Source organism: Bos indicus x Bos taurus, chromosome 1, assembly GCF_003369695.1.
Source record: "Bos indicus x Bos taurus breed Angus x Brahman F1 hybrid chromosome 1, Bos_hybrid_MaternalHap_v2.0, whole genome shotgun sequence".
NCBI classification, from domain to species: domain Eukaryota; kingdom Metazoa; phylum Chordata; class Mammalia; order Artiodactyla; family Bovidae; genus Bos; species Bos indicus x Bos taurus.
The window spans coordinates 106493960-106505980 of NC_040076.1; the positions used below are offsets into that span (position 1 = coordinate 106493960).

Genomic DNA, 12021 nt, shown 5'->3' on the forward strand with positions numbered 1-12021 from the left:
AGATTATAAAACAAATTAAAAAGTTACTAGGAGCATGTACCTTTAGGCTATCCAATACCATTAATATTTGACTTATTTAAAAGCATTTCTCAAGATCTTCTAGATCTTTGCAGTTTTCATTTTAATTAGGTTTGAACCAGCTAGCTTTAGCAAGTATACTTCCTTAACCATATGCTGCAATTTCTATATTCTCAGTCTAATTCATAGAATTAAGATAATTCTATGAATTCTTGATTCCTTACCAAAGACAATTCTCCTTGGCTGGGCATTATATCTTTCTTCCTTCTGCTCTAACTTTATGCTGTGATTAACCTCCTTCACCTACAACATGGTCTGAGTACATGGAATTCCTTAAAGTACCCTTCGTGGTACATTACAACTTACCACATATTACCTTTACGTCCCCTGTTGCTGCTGCTGCTAAGTCACTTCAGTCGTGTCCGACTCTGTGTGACCCCACAGACGGCAGCCCACCAGGCTCCCCCGTCCCTGGGATTCTCCAGGCAAAGACACTGGAGTGGGTTGCCATTTCCTTCTCCAATACATGAAAGTGAAAAATAAAAGGGAAGTTGCTCAGTCGTGTCCGACTCTTCACGACCCCACGGACTGCAGCCCACCAGGCTCCTCCGTCCATGGGATTTTCCAGGCAAGAGTACTGGAGTGGGGTGCCATCACCTTCTCCGTTACACCCCCTAGTCTCTCTCAAATCCTAAGATCTTTCCCAACTTTACCCTTTCAGAATCACCACATGGGACTAATTTATTCCATTAATACCTTTCAGTAATAATCACTCTTTCACAGTTGGTGTCCAAAGGCTAATAACTGTACTTAGGTCACATGTGGCTTACTCTGTCCAATTTAGGGGTTACTATGACATCCATTGGTATTTTGTTTATTCTGGTTATCTATAACAGGAGAAATTAAACACTTCCCAAAATGTTCTCCTGCAAACACTGACTCATATAAAAAGTGCTACTACTGTACACACAAAGTATTTTGTGAATAAATGCATTTGCTTATAAGGTAAAGCAGAGCCTATAAGTACCATGTAAATATATGGTACACAACTTTTTTGAGGGGAAGGGCTTTCAGTGTTGCCTCTATTAATACCTGATTAAACTGTGAATATATTTGAAATGCTCCAAATTAATTATTAGTCTGGGTGCCAGCAAATTAGGCATTCTGGTCTAAAGTTCATCATCTTTTAAAACTTCAAACTAGCTAATCAACCCCTTGCTATAAATTATGGCTTCCTCTCCCCTCCTTTCTAAGGGGAAAGTTCTGCTGATATTCTTAACTTGATTTCTGTAGACAAAGGTACTACTTTTAAAAGTCTATGATATGTAGCCAAAAACCTCTTTTTAAACCATATATTCTAGGAAGATTACTTTGTCACCAAAATAGGATTACCGATTTGGTAAATAATTCTCCAACAATATATATCAGATACATAAGCTCTAAAACTCAAAGTCAATGGATGCAGGATTTCCATAGTGGGTGAGGGGGAGAATTAGGTTCAGAGATAAATCCTGAAGCATTTAACATTCAGAATTCCAATTCATTCTCTAAGGGGCAAGAACATTCATGAAAAATAACAAAAACTACATCAGACATGAAATATTAAGAATTTCCCCCACATAACCTACCTTTTCTTTATCTTTTTGAAGTTGTTTCTCTAGTTTTTTGGCTTTACTTGTAGCATGTTTCAATTTTTCCCTAACTTGAACATCTTCCAAATCTAGTTTTGTAAATTTTTCTTTGTTCTCCTCAATAAATTTTGTAATTTTATTCAGCTTCCTAGCAAAGTAAGAAAATCATCAGTCACTATTTTGGATATTCAGGTATTTTAAAGCGACTTTGTATACCTTGCCTGAAACACTATGTAAATGTACCAAGTTCTTATAAAGTAGGATCCTAATACTACCTGCTTCAAGCTAACCCTCCTCTCCATCCATATTTGAAGAAGTTGTTAAAATGTGTGGTTATGAGTTATTTTGTCCTTCAAAGCTAGATTGGAAATAGTGACTATGATGTCTAGGAATATAAAAATTTGACCATTAAAAAAAACAATAGGCAAAACTCATTTTAAAGAATACAAAAAAAGAAAACTGAATAGGTAAGGGATCCTGGTATCACTGAAGATTGCCATGAAAAAAGTAATGATAAAACTTTAAGACAACTAACCTGTCAGGTTAAATGCCCATTTTTGCAATGATGTTTTGTATTATTGGGTTCTGCCACTAGGGGATAGCATCCTCCATTATTTAAGACCAGAGTTGGGCACTCAAACCTGTGATAATCATCAACTGGATGAAAGGCAATTCAGTTTTTTGGTTGCAAAAAGAAACCATTTATAATATTTTATATGCTGGCAAATATATTGCCTTCATATGCTTGTATTAAGTTTATATATAGACACACACACATACATGTAATAAAATAATCTACTTTTAGTACTTTCCAAAAGATTATTACTTCTCTACATCTTTTACAGCTTTATTCTTAGCTTTCATTTCATTTGACAGTATATTGCTTTTCTCATTAATTTCTTTGGTATCTTCATTTATTTTTTCCTTTTGAGTCTCCATTTCAGCAATTCGTTTCTGCAAATCATAACTAGAGAGAGAGAAAAAGCTATCAGAGATCCAACTAGAGAGAGAGAAAAAGCTATCAGAGATCCTAAAGTACCATTTCTAAAACTCTCAAACTATTTTAAGTAAAATCAGCAGTTTCTAAAGTATCTAGGTCTTTGAAGGGGGAAGGAAGAAACCAACCCAGGGTCAAAGCAATTAGGAACAAAATAGGTTCCATATAACACAATTAGATCTGCTATCAAATGAATTAAAAAGAATTTATAAGTAAAACTATTAAGTATTAAGCATAGTTGATATTTGTGAACCCAACTTCAAGTAGGATAGTTAAAAATTAACTTCACTACTATGCCAAAAAACTCTAATAAATTCATCACAACCACTTGCAGAATTTTTTTTTTTTACTTCAGTCTTCACATTTCTCTAATACAGGAAAAGAGAACAGATTAGATTTTAGTGTCAGAAACTAATACAAAAGTTGATAAATTAAGGTACTTACATGTAATACTGACAAACATGATTCTTTTTTCTAAATATTTCATTTTCCAAGGTAAGAAATTCAATGGCTATGTTTTTCTCTCCTTCTAAGGCATCCTTTTCCTTTTCTACCATCTTAACTCTGTTTAACTACAAAAGTTAAAAGGATAGAAATTGTTCATATTAAGTGTATTGAACAATCAATTTAAAATATGCCAACATTAGATAAAAACAAACTACATTCATAAACATTGTTTCTCTGAAATGTTAATAAGGAAAACATAAAACTTAGCTTAAACAATTATGGTCTATCATAACTTGAATTATCTGGCTTAGTATAATCTGTTAATCAATAAATGAAACATTCTGGTTTACAAAAGTCTATGGAAGATTCACCTTCTCTCCTCTGTGTTCATTTAATATTTCAACTCTCCGACACAAGACTTTAATAGGTTCATTTAGTCGTCCAGAACCAATTATATCTTCTAAATATTCAAGCATACCCTCATCGTGTTCAGTCTGGCCTTTTGGTTTCATCATAGCGATTTGTTCAACTTCACCCTTTAAAAAAAGTAGTATTTCACACTCACTGTATATGTTTGGCTACATCAGCCTCAAGTAAGAACTAGAAACAAGTCAAATAACAAATCCAACATTAATTAGAACTAAATGATATAAATCAGTAGCATAAAGAGATTTAGTAAGATGCAAATAGGAATTCCCTGATGGATCAGTGGTGAAGAAGCCTCCTGCCAGAGATATGAGTTTGATCCCTGGTCTGGGAAGATCCCACATTCCTCGGAGCAACTAAGTCCGTATGCCGCCAACTACTGAGCCTGTGCTCCAGAGACCAGCTTTGCAACAAGAGAACCTACTGCAATGAGAAGCCTGCAAAACACTAGAGTAGCTCCCATTTGCTGCAACTAGGGAAAGCCTGTGCAAAGCAACAAAGACCCAGCACAGCCAGAAATAAATACATAAATAAAATTATATAAAAATGCCAAGTAAAGATGTTCTAACTTTCTAAACAAACAAACAAGCCATTAAATGAAAAAGGAAATACTATTTTCTCTCATGGTAATAACAGGAAAAGGCCAACTGACTGCAACTAAATGTCTTGGTACATAAAACTTTTGCTTGCAATTATTATTATAACAACTTTTAAACTATACTTAAAATCTAAGATTAACATTATATATTTGCATTTATGCAGTTCAGTTACAAAGAGAAAATAAAAAAGTACAGTCGGTAACTTTCAAGGCTGACTGAAAGGCAGCCATTTAGCTTGATGGGGGAGAAAATTTTGTCTGAATATGCTCAGGCAAAATGCTACTTTACTTCGCACCAGTAGCCCGCCTGTACTCTTTATTACAACAGAAGAAAAGGGACAGACAAGTAGAAAAATAAAAACATACCCCTTTATTTCTGCAAAACAGCACAGACTGAAAAAAAATTTTTTAAAAAGGGGCATATATTCTTTCTCAATTTAAATATCTACAGTATTTATAAATGAAACTTAAAAATCTGGGTTAAAACTTGCTAATGACAAAGCATCGTATTACCAAAATCTTCAATATAATTATATACAGTAGAAAAAAACTGAAGATCAAACAAGAAAGGATAAAACAGCTCCTTTAAAAATCTACTTATTAGGGACTTCCCTGGTGGTCCACTGGTTAGGGCTCCAAGATTCTATTGCAGGGGGCACTGTTCTGATCTCCAGTTGGAGATCTAAGACTGCATAACGGAGGGGTGGGGGTGGGGGTGGAAATCTACTCATTAAAAATCAAAATTAAAAAAAATTTTATAGATGACCACTTTTCTGTACTTTTGACAACAGCACATGATTATAAAACACAAGGTGAAATGTTATCCTAAGAGCCTATCATTGTTTAGATTTCTCTGTAACCTTGGGTATGTATGAATTAGATTTAGCTAAATATTAGTGTTTAAACTAAAACATGTAGACATTTATATAAAATATTTTGTTCGGCTTTCAATTATCAGTTCTTTTCAAATATTTTAGGCAAGCTTTAGGTTTTATACAGAACTTAAGCCTGGAAGAGTATCTAAAGCTTTGGATCACAACAGGTGAGACTCTAGCCATTGTACAAGCCAAGACTTATTCAGTTGTTATCTAAACAGGTTTATCAACAGCAACATTGCTGACATTTTGGGCTGAATACTTTGTTGTGGGGAGCTATGCTGGGTATCATAAGATGTTTAATAACATCTCTGACCCTACCCACTAGATGCCAGCTGCATGAGGCCTTCCCCAGCTGTTAACAGCCTAAACTGTCTCCAGACAATGCTAAATGTACTGGGGGAGAGAGAAAGCAACAACTACTCCCAGCTGAGAATCACTAACCTGGAAGTAGTCAGTTTAACTCTTTTATGTCTGTGTTTATAATCCAAATATCTGACACCAAATAGTCAACATTCTAATTTGATTTGAATAGCTGAACACTTACTCTAAGATAAATGAAAATTCATGCCAAGAGAACTTACGTACCTGAGTCAAATCACATAAGGTATTATTTAGGTATACATTTTTCAGATAACCAGAAGCTATGATTTGGTGTAACAACAATAAAAAATATTTCTAAAGGCATTATACTTTTCAGCCAAACTATTTACTGAAGTGATGGAATACTAGTATTAGGAGACTGCCTAGCTTCAAACAAAGCATAGTGGTTGCTTGTTTTTGGTCACTTGTTCCTCCCTTTCCAGTTAAAATGAAAGATATATAGCTCTGATTTCTTTTCATTCTAACAAGGCTGCCCAGCAGAAAAAACATTTTCAAGTGAAAGAAAAGGACATTTATGAATCAACATTTCCATCTCAAGTCCCATATAACACTGTTTTCATTTGTTATATGAGATCTATTAAAAATGGGTATTATCAATTAACACTACTGAATCAACAGGTCATTAGAACATTTAGGCCTCTGCCTGTCATGTGACTATTAGGACTGTTGTGGTATTTCAATGACAACCTGAGACCTTTCTTGTGGTTCTGTTCCTTGATGTTCTCTGACTGCCTTACCACCCACTACTATTTGTTTTCTTCCTTATCTTTCCAATTTGTGTCATTTCATGTATAATCTAAGGGCTGACAGTCTATCCTTAGAGGACCACTCATTTCAGGTACGTTTGTACCTATCCCACGTGAAATTACAAAGTAGTTTTAATTTAAAGCAATAACCTCAATACATTTTAGAAATAATTTAAAGCCTGAATTTAAAGTCACCTTGAAAGCTCCAAATCACAAACAGTGGTAATATGGCAGACAAAAACCCAAACAAACAAGTTTCAAGTTGCTATAAAGCTAGCATCTGAAGCCGACAAGTTTTATAGTCCTCCTCAATGTTATTTCTGACTTCCATAACTTAAGTAAACTAAACAAGGTTTTAAACACATTTCTTCACTGTTGTTTACTACTAACTTCCTATGTTTTAATTTATATTTACACTATATCAGAGATATTAAGCAACTGTGGAAAATACCATTTATGGTTTTTAAAAGCAACATAAAAATAGCATGCATATGTCAAGAGGATATTTATAATATCCAAGACCTAAACCTTAACTTATTGAACTGGGCAGAAAACCAAGATATTGTGACTCATTTACAGCATGCCTCAATAATCTAATTTAGAACAATACAGCTTAAAAATCTAGGAGGAATAAATAGGTACTATGCTTTATCATTATTGAAACAGAATCCAAATTTTACCAAGCACTGAATCACAGAAAACTCAAATATAGTACATATATAATAAAACTTTTCCTAATAAGGAAGGCCTTAAGATTTAAGGTAAATATGGGTGTTTGCATAAAAATTAATGGTCCAGATTTACTAGTTGAAATTTTGCCTTGGTTATATTTTTATTTTCTCCATTTTCTACTTTACTGTTAAGTTATTGTTTTTATGCTATTCTAATAAATTTTTAATTTGTGAACTAACAAAAGCTAAGAAACTAATGACTGAAGTTAGTATCTGTGTAAAACAAGTGCATAAACAGAAAGGACAACGCTTTAGGAGGTAGACTGCTTGGTATTTATTTTGGGTGCTTAGGGACAGCTTTCATATAGTTGAGGTGTTGAACAAGACGCTTTTGGATAACTGAAGTACTACCGATAAAACTAAAACAACTTCTTCTGATATAGCACAGTCTTATTTCTACAGATAAAAAAGATCAGAATTCAAGTAAGCTTATATGTTAATGCCAAGCAGGGAAGAAGTATACTGGAAAGAAAAAATGAACAGGTAACTCAGATCTTGGTTAATCCAATCTCCAAATTACTAAATAAGAAAAAAAAAATCTTAGTTATTTTTAAATTTTAGTTTAGATTTTAAAATATGAAGACAAAAAGCATATGAAGTTGAAAACTGTGACAAATGAGCTACTGTGAAATCTTTCAGCTAAAAAAAACTCAATTTGTTCACACCAAGAATTATGACAATGGGAAAACAGCTCTCAAACAAGGTATAAACAGGGAAATGTACAAAAATGTACAAAGTACAACGGCCAATTATAATCTAACACTTTTAGAAAGCATGTATAAGGACAAGAAATAGACTTCTACCATCTTTGGATCATTTATAGTATCTCAGTTTAGTCACTCATTAGGAACTCATTAAAACAGCCAACGATGAAATTTTAAATGATTTCAAATACTAGAAATGCCTACTTGAAGAACCTACTATACCATTATAAATACTATAAAAAATTTATCCTAATGGACTTCTAAATTTCAGTGCTTTTTAGTCTAAAAAATAAGTTTCCACTTTAGCTGAATTTCTATCACTTAGTCTGTTAATCACTACCACTGGCCAAAGAGCCTACATTTTATTCAAAGCAATCACTTATGTCTTAGAAGATGATATTCTCATGGTCCCAAGCTCCCAGTCTCCCAAACTAGTTAATTTTTAAGATAAATGTTATTTAGTGGGAGATAAGGTAATAAAAATTGTATTCTTACTTACCTTCAAATCCTTTAAATTTCTAGGGCAGGAATCTAAGATTTTGATAAGGAACTAAATAAAAATCCATAGAAACCACTGCCACTTTCCCTCAAATTTTAAAATAATTCTATCTAGTCCAGTCCCTGTTTCTTCTTCCTAACAGGTGAGCTCCTAAGAGTCTTATCTGTAAATTTAATCAAATGGAATTCAATTTGTTAATGTGGAAAGTTTACCTTGATATTAAAAATGATTTTAACAATGTAACTGTTAAGATGATTAAAAACAAGTTGAGATTATGAGGATAAAGGGCTTAAGCACCCCGGACACTTTAGAAGCACAAACTGAATATAAAATTTACAATTTAAAAACTCCTCTTATCTCTTTGGGATGTTACTTTATTTAATTCCCTTTATTCACAGAATTATGTAGAAAGGCTATACCAAGGAAAAAAATTCACAAGGGTTAAAATGCAATCTATTTTGATGAGTCTACATACAGGTGTAAAACTTTGATTATTTTAGGGTGATAGTAAATATACAGCAAATAATAAGATAAACACAACAGTAAGTTCCTGCAAAATGGTATCATTATCAAATTTAGTTTTCTAATGGGGCGTAACTTTTTAATCCATAATTAACCAAATCAAATCCCAGAACAGTTAAATTTGATTAAAAAAACACACACAGCTTTAACCCCACATTTATGTAAATTCAAATCTCATTTAGAAATATATCTGCTAATGATTTCCCAACATCCATTTTAAATTAAGTTTGGGTTACAGAAGTATACAAATGAACTGGTAGCAAGATACTAACATAAGTCACCCCAGAATTATATTTATTTACTTTCCACATACATTATATATAAATAACTTTTATTTTAAAAAAAAACTGTAAAATATAGGCTAAAATGGAAATAGCGACTAACATTTTATAAGTTTCTTACTGGGAACACTCAGCCACACTAATACAAGTTTCTCAAACCAAAATCCAGTTTAAAACCAGTAGTCCAGGACACTAAAGAATATCAGCAGCTATTTCTACATCACAATAGTTTTCCTCTTAAGCCATGCTTTTATGCTAAAAACTTTTTTGAAAGGTAAAACTTAGAGAAGATAAGGGATTTTCTTACCAAGCAAATCTGGTAGAAAATATCTTTACTCAAATAAAGCACAGAGTTTCTTATAAAAATCAACACCAAGTACTTAATGTTATACCTCCTTAAAAAGACTTTAACAGTATGATACCTAAGAATGAAATATCACTTTCTAATTTTCCAGTAGTAGTGGTTCAGTAGGCCATTTGAACCAAAACAAAGAGCTTGTATAAGCTTTTAATTGACCATTCTAAGTGTTTAAAAAAATAAAAAATTAAATCAGAGAAGTCTGTCAAATACCAAGTATCCAGAGTGGTTTTCTCCCCCCGCCCCCCTTTTGGAGTATATTATATTAGTAGAGATTACAAATAAGAACAAAAGTAAAAGAATTATTATTAAAAGATAACAAATCTTATTTAAAATGTTATCGTAAAGAGAAATACAAACAGAAATGATAAATAGTTGCTATGTCCCTGTCACGCTAAAGCAGCACAATAATATTGGTGTTTAATATTTATTTTACTACGCCAATATTTACGTGCTGCTACAGCGGAACAAGTATGTCAGTCCATCCAAACAAAATGAGCATATGATCATGAAAATACAGTTTTGAATGAATTTCCTTAAATTTCTAGAGCAGCAAATAATGATTCGCATCTTGACTGTAGTATGTAAACCATGATGTGCTGCTACAGTACTTTAAGGTCTCAAAAATACAGGATTCATCCAATAGGGAAAAACCTCTTTACACTTTTACTAAAAGAAAAAAGAGAGAGAACCTCTGATGTCTTAATAAACGTACCTGTAAGATTAAAAATCTATTATGGTCCAAGTCAATTCCATGACTTCGAAGAAGAATTCCAACATCCTTAAATGTAGTCTTTTTCCCACTTACGTGATAAACAGAAGTATTATCTCTGTAGGCCGTTCTGGATACATAGAAGTTACTGTTAGGAATGACTTCATAATCATCCCCTTCCTGTTTTGAGGAAAAACAAAACCAGAAAACAATTGCTGGTATTAAGTCATAAGTTTGCTTCAAATTTCACTCAATTCATATTGAAACCAATTCTATGGATTAAGAACTTTAACTGGATATGCACAAAAGCTGACAATAGTTCTTAGAATTAATTATCTTAGCAAAGAATAGAAATAATTTTCTATTTCTAAGGAGTTCTTGGACTCCTTCCTCACAGATCACAAAAACCAAAAAGTCAAACCAACTACATCTTCAAGCCTAAAAACATACTTAACTGAGAAAAGAACTGATGGGAAACAAGATTCCCACTGTATCCAAAACAAACTCACCCAAAATATTAAACCACCTTGATAGAGTACATTAGTTCATTAAAAAAAGCTGCAAGGGATGATTCAAGGAAAAAGGGAGGGGATGGTAGTGCGGTGATACAGATTAATTTTTGGGGGGTGGTGGTGGTGAAAAATAAGCCATCAATTAAAGGTAAAAAGAACTGCAAAGAACTGACAACTATATTCCCCTGTTTTTTAATCAAACAAAAAGAAATGAAGGGCAAATCTGCTTTAACATTAAAACTTGCTTTCCTTTAAAAACTACGTCATTTTGAAACCATGACTTTTAAACTTCACACAAATCAAGTGTAATTAATAAGCTAAAAAATCAAATCTGATTTACTGGCTATCTATTTTCCAACCCAAACTGTATAACAGAAAAGCACTAAGAAACAAAATTAAAATTTATACCACCACGTAGATTTATTTAAAGCTCTTTACATTAAAGTTAAAAACAAGACTTAGAGGCCAAATCACATCCTCATTTCGTTATGTAATTAGTTTTCTACATTTTTAGGTTCCAGCCAGTTTTGAACTAGGAATTCCCAAACAGAAGAGAAAAAACCCCAGTATCAACAAAGCCATGTAAATAACCCAAATAGGCATTTTATGTCTGTCTCCTTTTAGAGAAAAAAAAAAAAAAAAGTTAGCTTATCCTTCTGCTGTTTTAAAAGGGTAGCTGATACGAAAGCAAAGTTCTTTCATATCACACATACAGATTCCTACTAACTTTAACGTGAATTGAAATAACGAAGATGGTAAAATTAGTCAACTTACATTTTCAAGTTTAGGTAACTTATCTGAAAGCAATGAAAACGTAACTTTATAAAAACAAATCCAAAATTTATAATAAAAGAATGCAAAATTGGCACTCAAGATACTAGAACTGCTCAAAAGGTATTATTATGAGCTACTTATAATTCATTTCCCTAACTAAATTTTAATATTTTAAGTTTAACAGCCACCATCACACCTCAAAAAGAAAATATGATCACGGAGGCAATGAAATCAATATTGGTTCTGCTTTAACCATATACTAATTTTTACAAGCTAATTTAAGCCCAAAATAATAAAATGTGTAATGCCCTGAAATTCTGTCTTCCTTACTTGGAAGATGCAAATAACTAAACAAAATCCCTTACCTTATCAATTATCTTTTGAAAATGAACAGCTACAGTGCAACTCTGAATATCCTTATGTTCATCAGAATTGTGTATTAGAACTGAGAGTTTTTTAGATCTTATTTTTTGTGCTCGATAGCCAAACACAAAAAGCATAGAATCAATAACATTGGATTTGCCACTGCCATTTGGCCCAATAATACAGGAAAATCGCTGCATAAAAAGAACAGGAAAAAAAAAAAGTTAAAAAGGTTATACTACTGATTTCAATTTAAAATGATTTAACTTGCAGCAAAACTACAAGTATTTAAAAAGCTTTTGCAGCTAGAAGATAGTTTTCATAGATCATGTCTTGTATGTTACAAGTTTCAACACTTTAAATAAGATCATGTTCTAATTTTGACTCAGACTTTTTACAAAATTCATTCTTACAGTTAAAAAGAAAATATTCTTTTCAAACAA

At 32.6% G+C, this 12021-nt stretch overlaps 1 protein-coding gene across 3 annotated transcripts in view; it reads right to left on the bottom strand.

The window, feature by feature from the left end:
• The window catches only part of SMC4 (structural maintenance of chromosomes 4), a 33959-nt gene that overhangs the window by 19179 nt on the left and 2759 nt on the right, over positions 1-12021 (bottom strand). For all 3 annotated transcript variants that reach the window (XM_027542384.1, XM_027542391.1, XM_027542400.1), the window contains 6 exons: positions 11581-11772; positions 9933-10109; positions 3465-3629; positions 3091-3218; positions 2476-2616; positions 1647-1797 (listed from right to left, as the gene is read on the bottom strand). In XM_027542384.1, the coding sequence (XP_027398185.1) occupies positions 1647-1797; positions 2476-2616; positions 3091-3218; positions 3465-3629; positions 9933-10109; positions 11581-11772 (954 nt within the window). The remainder of the gene's footprint in view (positions 1-1646; positions 1798-2475; positions 2617-3090; positions 3219-3464; positions 3630-9932; positions 10110-11580; positions 11773-12021) is intronic.